Genomic DNA, 11,887 nt, shown 5'->3' with positions numbered 1-11,887 from the left:
AGAGCGTGTGGAGAATGGGCACATTTATGAGACGTGAGTGCGAGAGGGCGGGCGGGATGCCTCGCCGCATCAAGACCTGAGGCCGCATGTGACCGCGAGAGGGATGTGGCTTGACTCGGGGCAGGGGCCGAAGTGACGATCTATTCTGGGCCCACACAGGATCGTGAACGTGAAGGAGACGCGGCTGACCTCGCTGGGCGCCAGCATCCTGGTGGGCCTCTCCCTCCTGCTGCTGCCCGTCCCGCTGCAGTGGATCCCCAAGCCCGTGCTCTACGGCCTCTTCCTCTACATCGCACTCACCTCGCTCGATGGCCACCAGCTCTTTGAGCGTGTGGCCCTGCTGCTCAAGGAGCAGGTGAGGGCCCTGCCCTCAGAGGGACGGGCCTGGGAGGGGGCCACAGCCCAGCCCTGCTCACACCTGGCCCCTGCACCCGCAGACTTCATACCCGCCCACACACTACATCCGGAGGGTACCCCAGAGGAAGATCCACTACTTCACAGGCTTGCAGGTCCTGCAGCTGCTGCTGCTCTGCGCCTTCGGCATGAGCTCCCTGCCCTACATGAAGATGATCTTCCCCCTCATCATGATTGCCATGATCCCCATCCGGTACACGCGGGGGCCAGCCTAGGTGGGGGAGTGGGCAGGCTGCGGGCGGGAGGGGCCCAGCCCGGCCCTGTGGGTGGTGGAAAAGGGATGCCCGCGGCTTTCTCCTCTCGGACCCAAGGCTCATTCGTCTTCCTGCCTCTCCCTCCTCTGCCAGTTACATCCTGCTGCCCCGAATCATTGAAGCCAAGTACTTAGATGCCATGGACGCTGTGCACTGACCTTGACTGGCAGGCCTTGGCCATGCCCCGTTCACCGCCCTCCCCGTCCTCCCAGGCTGGCTCTGTGGTGTGGGAGGAAGGTGTGGGGGTCTGGGTGGTTGTTCAGGGCCGTGCCCTCACAGCTATCCCAACAGACCCAGGGCGTCTGGGCCTTGTGGGGGTTTAGTGGTACGTGCACCTCCTCTTCCCATTAGCCTTTAGCTTTGGGTCAGGAAGACTGCTCAGGGCAGCTTCCACCCAGGTTGGGACTAAGCAGGATGGATTTTTCTTTTGATAAAAGAGTTGATGCCTGAAAGAGAAACCATTTCCTTGATTGTGTAAGGAACTTGCTGTACGCACATTAGAGAATAAAGCTGTTTCTATGCCTCTATGTGCCACCTTTGTCCCTGCTGCCCCACCCCGGCCTGGGCAAGTGGGATGAGAGGGACCCATGTCTGTTGAGTGCCACCTGTGCACTACCACTTCCGACCTCACATGGTGGGACACTGGCCCAACAGTGAACCACAATGATGCAGGAACCCCTCCCATTGCCTCGCTGCCAGGGACCTGCAGGGACGCATTCTGGGGACAGCCTGTACAGGGGCCCAGAGGAGAGGGCCTGGGGCCAGTGAGGTGCTGCAGCTGGTGGTGAACAGTGTGGCCGCGGGGTGTGCATAGAAGGGACCATCAGGGCTGAAAGTGAAGGGCCCTCTCATGAAAGCCACAGGAGCCAGAGGGAGATGGGGAATGAGCATGGGTAGGTCAGGTCAGGGAGGTGAGTCCTAGATGTTATAGGGTAGGAACAGCAGCGGGCCTGGACCAGTCCCTGTACCGGGGTAAGACGGTGGGTGTGGAGGGACAGCAGACTGCAGGATGTGGGCACTGGTCTGATGGGGGGGAGGTGCCATGTTTCTTGTTGGGTCGTGGTGGGTGGCCAGGGTCTATGGCAATAGCAGCCCACGGCAGGGAATACGGGTCTGGCATCTGGGAGTGGCCCTTGTGCTGCAGCAGTGGTGGGCAGGACATCTGACTCAGATGCCCTATCACACCACCTCGCAGGGCTGTGGGTCAACAAGTGTCCCAGGCGCTCAGCCAGCAGATGGAGGAAAGGGGCTCGCTGCATGTCAAGTGGCAAAGGGACTCCCCTAAGCTATATCGAGAATCCCTGCAAACAAGAACAAGATGGCAGGCCCCAAAGAGGAGGCCAAGGCTGTGGGCGTGGGGCAGGGAGTCCCAAATGGTAATGGGAATGGCAAAAGATGTTCAAACCCCTGGAAAATCAGAAACAGGCCAACGGTGAGATGCCACCTTACACTTGGCAGGCTGGCACCAATCAGAGGGCTGAGATTGGGAGCCCTGAACTCTGATGAGTGTAATTCTGCTCCTGGGCAGTAGGGGGATGAGGTGTGAGCATGCTCAGAGGGCAGTTAGTGAGGACAGGTAACCAAGTCACAAAACGGGACAGGAGTGCCATGTGCCCAGGGCAGAACTCAGGAAGGAGCTGAGGACAAACGCATGCCCTGCCCTCCCATGTATCCACCCACCCATGTGGAATGTCTTCTTTGGGGACCATTCCCAGCCCAAGCATCCTCTGTAGGTTGGAGCCACGTCCAGAATCACTAGGCAATAGGTTGGCAGTCCCCAGCACCTGCCACCTGAGGCCCAGCCAGCCCTCTCCCATCCACCCAGGGTGCTGGTGGGCCAAAGGGTGCAGAAATTATGTTCTAGCCTCACCTCCCTGCACTGCCGCAGGTTGGGGGAAGAAACAATTCTCAGAACTGTTAAGCCCAGGCCCTGGGCCACCTTGTCAGGACCAAGGAACAGGACTGGAGGGGATACTCTGAAAACTACCTGTGAGCACTGAAGTCGGCCTGAGAGTGACCCAGCAGCACCAAGGACCCCTCCCCTGCCCTATGCAAGTCCTTGGGCTGGGCACTCTCTCTCCAGAGAATGGCCTGCAAGAAATGCCAGCAAGCTGGGCCCCCGAACTCCCGCCCATGGAACAACTTCAGCAAGGTACAGTGAGGGTCTGGGACAGCAGGGCCAGGCCTGCACTCCCCAGGCTCAACTGCACCATGTCAGCCCAACTAGGGTCAAGGACTCCACCTGCCTCCCCACCATCAAAATGAACCTGGCATTATAAAGTAAAAGCACTAGACAGTCCACCCTGCTCACCCTGGTGGCTCACCAAAGACCATGGAGACCAGAAGGTGGTGTTATCACCAGATGAGTGTCGGTACACAGCACAGGTTTGGCATGGAAAGAGTCAGCCCCATAACTTCAAGGAGAGGCAAGGACACGAGTGGAGAAGATGCAGGGCATGTGAATGCCCTGACACAGCAAAGCCCTGGTCCCTCCTCTCGACTCCCACCCCAAGGATTTCTTGCACCTGCCAAAGAGACTCAAGAGACAGACACCTGCCTGGGGCAGGGCTCAAAGCAGATACATCCAGTTTATTTTGGAAACAAAAGTGACTTACTGCATATTAAAAACATCTAAGACCGTCCGCATGGTACTTCCCAAACCTCAATCCTGCCAAGGCCAGTTTTAACACCCAAGGTCCTTTCAGGATCCCAGGACAGGCCTGTAGCAAAGATTGCTGAAGCCCCCCAGGCAAGAGAAATGTGTCAGCTCGTTTAAAAGACCTCTAAGCAGAGCCAGCTGCAGCCCCAGACAGCTGCCTCTACACCCCAAGGAAGGAGTAACCCTTTGAGGGGACCTGCCTGATGGGACAGGTTTCAGATTAACCCTCCCCAGATCCCTGGCCTGAGTGGCCTCCTCTGGTCCCAGGAGGAGTCAAGCTACCAAAGTACTCTTGAAGCTCTTGCAGGGCCCGGCAGCGATGGGAGATGGCGTTCTTCTCCACCTTGGGCATCTCCGCGTACCTAAGGGTGACAGGAGCACTGAGGAGAAGCCCAGCCAGATTCATGGAGGACAAGCACCCCAGCCCTGCCACTGGAGCCCAAAGCTCAAGGAGCCCGTAGGAAAAGACAGCACAAGCCACAGGCTCCTGACAACCAGATAATTTCTAAAAACTGGGTAGAGTTTTCAATCCTCCATTAGGTAGAGATTTGTATTAATGAGCTTGGGGAAGGGGGGAATTAAACTTGCTCTAGTGTGTCCAAGTCATTGCAGGGAGCTGGGGACAGGGCACGAGCTGCATGTTTGTTCAGTATTGTCATCTGTTGACAGGAAGCAGTGGGGCCTGACAGAGCAAACACAGTAGCCTCCTCTAATGCACTGTAGGGGGGTGGGAGGGGAGGCTAAACAGCTGGCCGGTGGCCCATCCTCCATGCCAGGACTCCAATGAGGTGAGAATCTCGCACCCTGCCCAGGGGTTTCAGATCTTACTGTCCAGCACAGTAGCCACTAGCCACCTGCGGTTATGTACACGCATTACAATGGCACAGAAAGAAATGAGGGCCCAACCCAGGTGCAAGCATGCCTGTTGATGCTGCTGCTCGGGAGACTGAGACTGTATGGCAGGCACAGGTTCAATTCCCAGCTGACCCTAGAAAGTCCACCATGGGGGGGCACACCTGTAAAAACTGTAGTCCCAGCTACCAGATCATGATATAGCAAGACAAAGAAACCACACACCACATATATGCACACCCTAAAAACAATTCCATTCCTTGGTCTAACCATATTTCAAGTTCTCTGTGGCCACAGGTGGCTAGTTGCTACCCAACTGGAAAACGCAGATATGTGACATTCCTGCCACCAAACATATTCTTAGACAGTGCTGCTGAACAATAATGGCCCCAGCCCTGTCTGGGACTATAAGGCCTCAGGGCCCCTCCATGGTGGAAAAGCTGATTCCAGTAACAGCCTGTGTGTCCTGTGTTAAGCGGGGTACTAAGAACTTGGTACTGTGGAGGTCAACAGGGTGCCCACCAGAGGCTGCAAAAGTGTTAGCATTTTCCCAGCAGATGGGGAAACCAGAAAACTATCCCGCAGACCTGTCAGCTTTCCACATGACGAGGACAGAAGGGAAACCACTGGAGCCAGAGAGCCCAGGACTCCCCGCTCCACCCTGCTGTGGACTGGACCACCCAGATTCCTCGTGTCCACCCCCACAGAGCTGCCTTCAGCTGGAACGGCACCTTCAGGTCCTGCCCCAGCCCATATCCGCGTGCTTGCACTTGGGCGGGGCACCAGCCCAACCCAGACCACAGTGATCCTGACCTCACGCCCCAGGAAGGAAACTGGGCTCCTTACGTCTGTTCGTATCCATCAGGCTGAAAGCAGGGGTCCCAGCCAAAGTCCCGGCAGCCTCGGGGTGCCACAATCTGGCCCTGTCACAGGAAAGGGGGGAACGGGTGTCACGGGGCATGGAGGAGATGCACTGGGAGGGCAGTACCTGTTGGAATTGGGTTAGCTTGTGAATTTGATTGAACCTATTTCCTCAAACTGTAGTTTCCCGGGGTCCATAGTACCTGCGAATATTTGCTGAATATGTAAACAAAACTCGGAGCAGGGCAGCTTTCCCCTCACACAGAGAGGAACCATAAAGTAACTGACTCCCCAGCACCTGAGCCCACCCTCCCTCTCTACACCTTTGATAAGCTGAAGTCCCTAAAGGAAAATGAGTCAACTTTGAAAAATGGACACAAAGTATTTTCTCCCAAAGTCTTTGAACTTCGCAGACAAGTCCCATGCCTGCTTCTATTCCAGCTTTCCTCAAAACGGAGAGGAAACGCCATCAAATGAAAGTCATCCCTTGCTATCCACGGGAGTTGGTCTGTAACAGTAAGTGCTGTACGCACTGTTGTTACAGCATATTGTTTAGGGACAGTGACAAGAAAAAGTCTGTACATGTTCAGGATGGACACAACTAATTTTTTGAAGGGGTTTTGGCTATAGGGCACATGTGTTCGCCAGGACAGAGAGACAGATAGAAAGCAAGAAATCACCCCCCCAAGAGAGGATGGCCATGCTGCAATCCCTTCTCCTCCATTCTCCTCTCAGGATCTTGGGCACGCATGCACAAGTGCCCGGTGTGAGTTTAAGACACTGGGTCTGGGACTAAAACCGTGGTCGACTACATGGGAGTCTAGTGATATAGCCATTATGCCAACTGCTGGTCCCACAATGAATTTTTAAAAATAATTATTTAATTTTATTTATTATTATTTTTTTAAATTGCTATAGGGCACGTGTGCTCACCAGAGAGACAAAGAGAGAAAGGGAAATTGAGAAAGCAGTCTGCCAGGTCCAGGATGCAAACCTCAATCAGCCATGCAGGAGTCTAGCACCCCAATCAGCAGGTTACCTGCTGGCCCCCATAACCAATTTTAAAAAGCATTTAACTATTATTTTGTCTTTATTCATGATAGAACACATGTGGATACATCTCAGAGAGACAGAGAAAGAAGCACCCTCCCAACCTGCTGGACCTTGGACCTGTCAAATCCTAGACACATATGTGCATGCCTGGAGTGTTATCAGGCTGATCGGGCTGGGGATTTGAACCATGGTTGCCATGTGGGATCCAGCTTCTTATGAGCAGCACATTACCAATGTGCCATGGAGCCAATATCATTTTTTTTAAACATTTTCAATCCACAAATGGTTAAATCCTTGGATCTGGAACCTGCAGATATGGAGGGTCGCCTGTACCATAAGAGAAAGCATTTGGCACAGTGCACAACACATAATGAGCTCAATACTCACGGTAACAGGAAAAGTCCACCATGGAAATGTTATAGAGAAAGACTGGGGGCGGGGGGCAGCAGGTGGCATGGTGATTAAGGAGCTGGACTCCCACCTGGCTGAACACAGTTCCAGTCCTGGACCCAGTGGCTTAAAACTCATGCCAGGCACTTGTTATGCATGCCCCAAATCCCAAGAGAATGAAGGAGAAGGAATTAAGGAGCAGCCACCCCCCTGGGGGATGATCTCTCACTTTCTCTTCATCTCTGTCTCTCCCACAAGTGCATGCACTCTATAGCAAACATCTCCCCCTTCCCCCTGAAGGGGGAAAAAAAAAAACTAAAAAGAACTGTAGTTCAATGTCATGAAATGCTGCCATCAAAGGTAAAAAAACAAACAAACAAACAAACAAAAACACTAACTTTAAAAACGTGAGAGGGGAAGGCCAACAGGTAGTGTGGAGTTTAAAGCAGTCAGATCCCACATGGCAGACTGTATGGTTAGTCCTAGGCCAGGTGACTTGAAAATCAGACCAGACACCTGTGTGTGCGTGCCAAACTCCCGAGAATGGAGAAAGGATTGGGGCATGGCCATCCACCTGGGGAGGTGATTTTTCACTTTCCCTATCTCTCTGTGTACACACACATTCTATAGCAAAACTAAAAGGAGGGGGCAGGACAAGCTGGTGGCATATGGCATGGTAGTTAAAGCGGCTGGATTCCCCACACAGCCAATTGTGCAGTTCAAGTTTCAGACCCAGCAGCTTTAAAAACTGGGTTGGGATCAGCGGATGGTGTAGTGATTATGTTGCTGGACTCCCATGTGGTCACCAGGGTTCAAGTTTTGGATCTAGAGGCTAGAAACACACCGGGCATGTGTGTGTGTGCGTGCCCAAAATCCTGAGAGGAGAAGAGAGAAGGGATTGCAGTGTGGCCATCTACCCTGGGGGTGATTCCTCACTTTCTGTCTCTGGTGAGCACATGTGCCCTACAGAAAAAAAAAAAAAAAAGAAATCACTCAAAAAAAAAGGGAGAAACATGCCAGGCACGTGTATATGCATGCCCAAAATCCCAAGAAAGGGATTGTAGCATAGCCATCCCCCATGGCAGGGGTTGTTTTCTCACTTTGTCTCTGTCTCTAGTGAGTGCATGTGCCCTATGGCAAATTGGAAATTAATAATTTACACAAAAATACAAGAGAGGTGGTAAAGAACAGGGACTAGTCACATAAATGGCAAGTCAAAGGCATGGTCTGCTTCTGCCAGTGGACAGCTGTGTGACCAGGGCCCGTTAGAGAACCATTCTGAACCTCTGAACCCACACGACAGACATTTTCTCAGTGCCTATGTGGAGCCGGGCAGCATTCTCAGCACCAAAGTCGCCGCAGGCTGAGCCAAGCCCTGATACAATGGATCTCTTAGGCAAAACAGGCATTCCACCAGTAAACAAATGAATGAGCACCAAAGGCAAAGTGCCTTAAAGGGAACGAACAGGGTGTTGGGTTCACAAATAGGATGGAGTGACTTGGATGGGAAGCTCAGGGAAGGGAGGCCTAGTGAGAAGGGGACACACTCTGTCCACATGAGGGGCTGGAGCATGAAATTTCTAGGTACAGGACACAGCTGGTGCAAAGGCCCTGAAATGGGAAAGGGCTCGGCAGATCTGAGTTGCTGAAAGAACGACATGGCTGAGGTTATACTACACAGGTGAAACAGTCAGTAACAAGGTGCACAAGGCAGCCAAAGCTGAGGACGCAACAGAGAATGGTGGGGACTGCAGCGATACAGGCCCATTGACAGTGGCTGCTACTCAGTCACTACAGAAAGTTGGGTCTGTGGTTGTTTAAGACTGACTTTTTCAGGGCTGACGGGTGGTGGTGTTATTAGGGATGCTGACTCCCACATGGCCGAATATGGTTTCAGTCTTGGACCTGGCAACTTGCTTTCTCACTATCCTTCTCTCTCTCTCTCTGTTTCTCTCTGGTTAAATAAAAAATAATAATAATAAAAAAGGTTAAATAAAATAATTCTTTCAAAAAAAGATTTTTTGAGAGATGTAAATATTTCTGAGAAAGCAACAAACTACAAAACTTTTTTTTTTTTTAGAGATTTTTTTTTTTTTTTTCATCTGGAATGTGCACTCACCAGAGAGACAGAAAGTAAGAAATCACCACCCCCCGCCCTAGGCAGGGGGGCAGGGGGGGAATGACCATGCCACAATCCCACAACCCCTTCTCCATTCTCCTCTCAGAATTCTGGGCACACATGCACACACACCCAACATCTGTTTTAAGCCTCCAAGTCCTGGACTAGAACCACAGACGACCATGTGGGAGTCCAGTGATGTAACCATTATGCCATCTGCTGGTCCAATACAACTAACTTTTTTTTCTTAAGAATTATTTTATTGGGACCAGCAGTTAGCGTAATGCCTATGTCGCTGGACTCCCACGTAGTTGACCGCGGTTCGAGTCCCAGACCTGGTGGCTTAAACTCACACCGGGCGCGTGTGCATGTGTGTCCGAGATCCCGAGAGAATGGAGAAGGGATGTGGCATGGTCGTCCCCTCTGGGGAGTGATTTCTCACTTTCTGTCTCTTTGTCTTTCTCTGTCTGGTGAGCGCACGCGTCCTATAGCAAAAACCTCTCCAAAAAAAAAAAATTATTTTATTTATCTTTTTCCCCCATTTATTTATTTATTTGAATTTGACCAGAGAAAGTGAGAAAGCAGGCTGCCAGTTCCAGACTCAAACCATAGTTGGACATGGGGAGTCCTGTACCCTGAAACCTGCCAGCCTACAACTAACTTTAAATTATTTTATTTATCTACTTACTCATTTATTTCATATTAATTTGACCAGAGAAGGACAGAGAGAGAAAGTGAGAAAGCAAGCCACCAGGTCCAGGACTTGAACCGTGGTATGCCATGTGGGAGTCCAGAATCCTTAACCACCATGCCACCTGCCGCCCAACACCCCCCCCCAACTTTTAAAAATGTAAACAGGTGGGCCGGCAGGTGGCACAGAAGTTAAAAGGGGTGGATCCCACACGGCTGACTGCCCAGTTTGAGTTCTGGACCTAGCAGCTTGAAAAACGTGCTTCTCTGCATGTGTGCCCAAAATCTCAAGAGGAGGAGAATGGAGGGGCAGGGACTGTGCAGTGGCCACCCTGCACTGGAGGACATGCTGTATAGCAAAAAACTATGTGTGTGTGGGAGGGACAACAAAAGAAAAAAAAAGTTAAGGTAAACTTTGTTATGCATTTGTTTGCTGATGATAGCGTGTGTGTGCACAAGTGCTCGCACAGGCAAGATGAAAGCACCCTCAACAGTCTTACCACACTTTAATCCCTTCGCTAGCCTTCCAGCCAGGCAAGATATTGGGCACAGGCCCGGCATGCTTTCTCAAGCTAACACAGCGTTATGACGTCACAGGTGAGCATATGGTTTCCAGTCTGGCAGTGCACCTGGGTTACTGAGTGCCACAGCAGCTGGTCCTACCATGTATTTTTCACCACTACCCAAAAATAATGTAACCACACAGGGTACAAAAGTATCTGTTGACAACTCTTAAGTGGACCCTCTGTTTTCTTTCTGGAGCAGGAGGAACCAAGCAGAGATGTGCCAGAATGCAGGCTCCTGCCATGGGGAGGAGACAGACGGGGAGTGAGTGGGACAGGCCAGCAGAGCGTGGTCTGGACCCCGAGAGCAGCACCTGATCCTAAAGGCTGATAGGTAGGCATGGGGGTGTTGGATGACAGCTGGGGAAGAAACAAATCTGGGCTAGAATTCAGATTCTAGGGGGACCAGACAGTGGCACAGAGGTAACACGTGACATTCTAGGGGACTGACCCACATAGGGAAGTTCCGGGTTTTCATCTGAAGACCCCCTCCCCCCAGTATACCAGACATGTACATGCCTGATGTGGAGCTGGCTAAAGCGGCGGGTAGATAGTGGGGCAAGACCTTGGTAGGGGTGCTCTGTCTGTGTCATGTAAGATATTTTAAAAATGAATAAAAATAGTTAAGATGATAAATTAAAAGAAAAAAATATTCTGGGCCAGCGCTTGGTGTGGTTAAGATGGCTGGATCCCACATGGTCAATTGCACAGTGTGAGTCCCAAACCCTGCGGCTTGAAAAACATGCCGATGCGTATATGTGTGTACCCAAAATCCCGAGAAGAGAATGGAAGAGAAGGGACTACAGCTGTCTCCTTGGGGTTGTCTGTTCAATTTCTCTTGCTTGCTCTCTAGTAGATTTTTTTTAAAAAGAGAAAAAAAAATTGATATTAAAAGTAGAAGGCTGAAAGGGACCAGCAGTTAGCGTAATGGCTATGTCGCTGGACTCCCACGTAGTCGACCGCGGTTCGCGTCCTGGACCCGGTGGCTTAAAACTCACGCAGGGCGCGTGTGGGTGCGTGTCCAAGATCCCGAGAGGAGAATGGAGGAGAAGGGATTGCGGCGTGGCCATCCCCCCTGGGGGGTGATTTCTCGCTTTCTATCTCTCTGTCTCTCTCTCTCTCTCTGGCGAGCGCACGCGCCCTATCACAAAAAATAAATAAATAAATAAATAACACCTCTCCAAAAAAAAAAAAAAAAAGTAGAAGGCTGTGAGACATTCAGGAAGGTCACTGCCTTGGCAGCTGAGTAAGATTTGGGTTTGGAGACTGGCAGGTGGTGTAGTGGTTAAGGCACTGGACCCCCACATGTACACTTGCAGTTTGAGTCCCGGACCTGGTGGCTTCCTTTCTTACTCTCTCTCTTTGATGACCACACATGTGCCCTATTGCAATTTAAAAAATAATAATAATGATAAGTAAAATTAAATAAGAAATTATTAAACAAACAAACAAACAAAAGATTGGGCTTGGAGAAGCCTGGACTGTAGATGTGGCTTTAGGAGTCATTACCTCTAGTCTGTAGGAGGGACTATGCTGCAGAGTTCTGGGCATCAGAGCTCGGCAGCAATTATGTTGCCTGGAGCCAGTAGCCTCAGGAGTCAACCAGGTGTAGGATTGACAGCACTTGTAATTATGGTGCCAGGGGTGCCTCTAGGCAAGGCCCAGTTCACACTAGCCCGAGGCTCCCCTTTCCAAGTCTCCTTGCAGATGACCTCTGACAGTCTGCCCAGATTGTGGCACCCTCTCGTTACACAGAGGGGAATGGCATCCAGGTGAGTACCCACCGAGGTCCGGCCCTTGAACAGACGCACAGGCTCGCTGGAGTCCCCAGTGCTGAGCGCGAACGTGCAGAGTGCATAGGCTGACTTGTCCTCGAACCCAGCCAGGAGCTGGTGGAGACCTGCAGGTGGTGCGGCGAGGGCTTAGTGCACCCGTGCTGTCCAACCCCACCCCCACAAGCCCACCTAGAGGGGTAAGGAAGGACTTTCCTAAAATGGATTGGGTTGAGGGGTAGTGAGGACTTCATTCTGCC

The 11,887-nt window shown here is 51.6% G+C and overlaps 2 protein-coding genes across 4 annotated transcripts in view; one reads left to right on the top strand and one right to left on the bottom strand.

Annotated features, from left to right (window-relative positions):
• Nucleotides 1-1,187, top strand: part of SLC4A11 (solute carrier family 4 member 11) — a gene marked incomplete in the record, with an annotated part of 14,885 nt that extends 13,698 nt beyond the window's left edge. For both annotated transcript variants that reach the window (XM_014582305.2, XM_027766465.1), the window contains 3 exon segments: nucleotides 160-355; nucleotides 438-607; nucleotides 762-1,187. In XM_014582305.2, the coding sequence (XP_014437791.1) occupies nucleotides 160-355; nucleotides 438-607; nucleotides 762-825 (430 nt within the window).
• Nucleotides 1,188-3,237: 2,050 nt separating this feature from the next.
• Nucleotides 3,238-11,887, bottom strand: part of ITPA (inosine triphosphatase) — a 17,343-nt gene continuing 8,693 nt past the window's right edge. The window contains exons 6-8 of one of the 2 annotated variants that reach the window (XM_027766462.1): nucleotides 11,640-11,755; nucleotides 5,026-5,167; nucleotides 3,238-3,689 (exon numbers count right to left, since the gene is read on the bottom strand). In XM_027766462.1, the coding sequence (XP_027622263.1) occupies nucleotides 3,601-3,689; nucleotides 5,026-5,167; nucleotides 11,640-11,755 (347 nt within the window). In that variant the 3' untranslated portion in view covers nucleotides 3,238-3,600. The remainder of the gene's footprint in view (nucleotides 3,690-5,025; nucleotides 5,168-11,639; nucleotides 11,756-11,887) is intronic. The other variant, XM_006163959.2, reaches the window with a different exon arrangement.

The sequence above is a fragment of the Tupaia chinensis genome, unplaced genomic scaffold, assembly GCF_000334495.1.
Source record: "Tupaia chinensis unplaced genomic scaffold, TupChi_1.0 Scaffold143574_1, whole genome shotgun sequence".
Lineage (NCBI taxonomy): Eukaryota > Metazoa > Chordata > Mammalia > Scandentia > Tupaiidae > Tupaia > Tupaia belangeri.
Note: the sequence above shows the minus strand (reverse complement) of the source record. Positions and strands in the feature narration are given on the sequence as shown.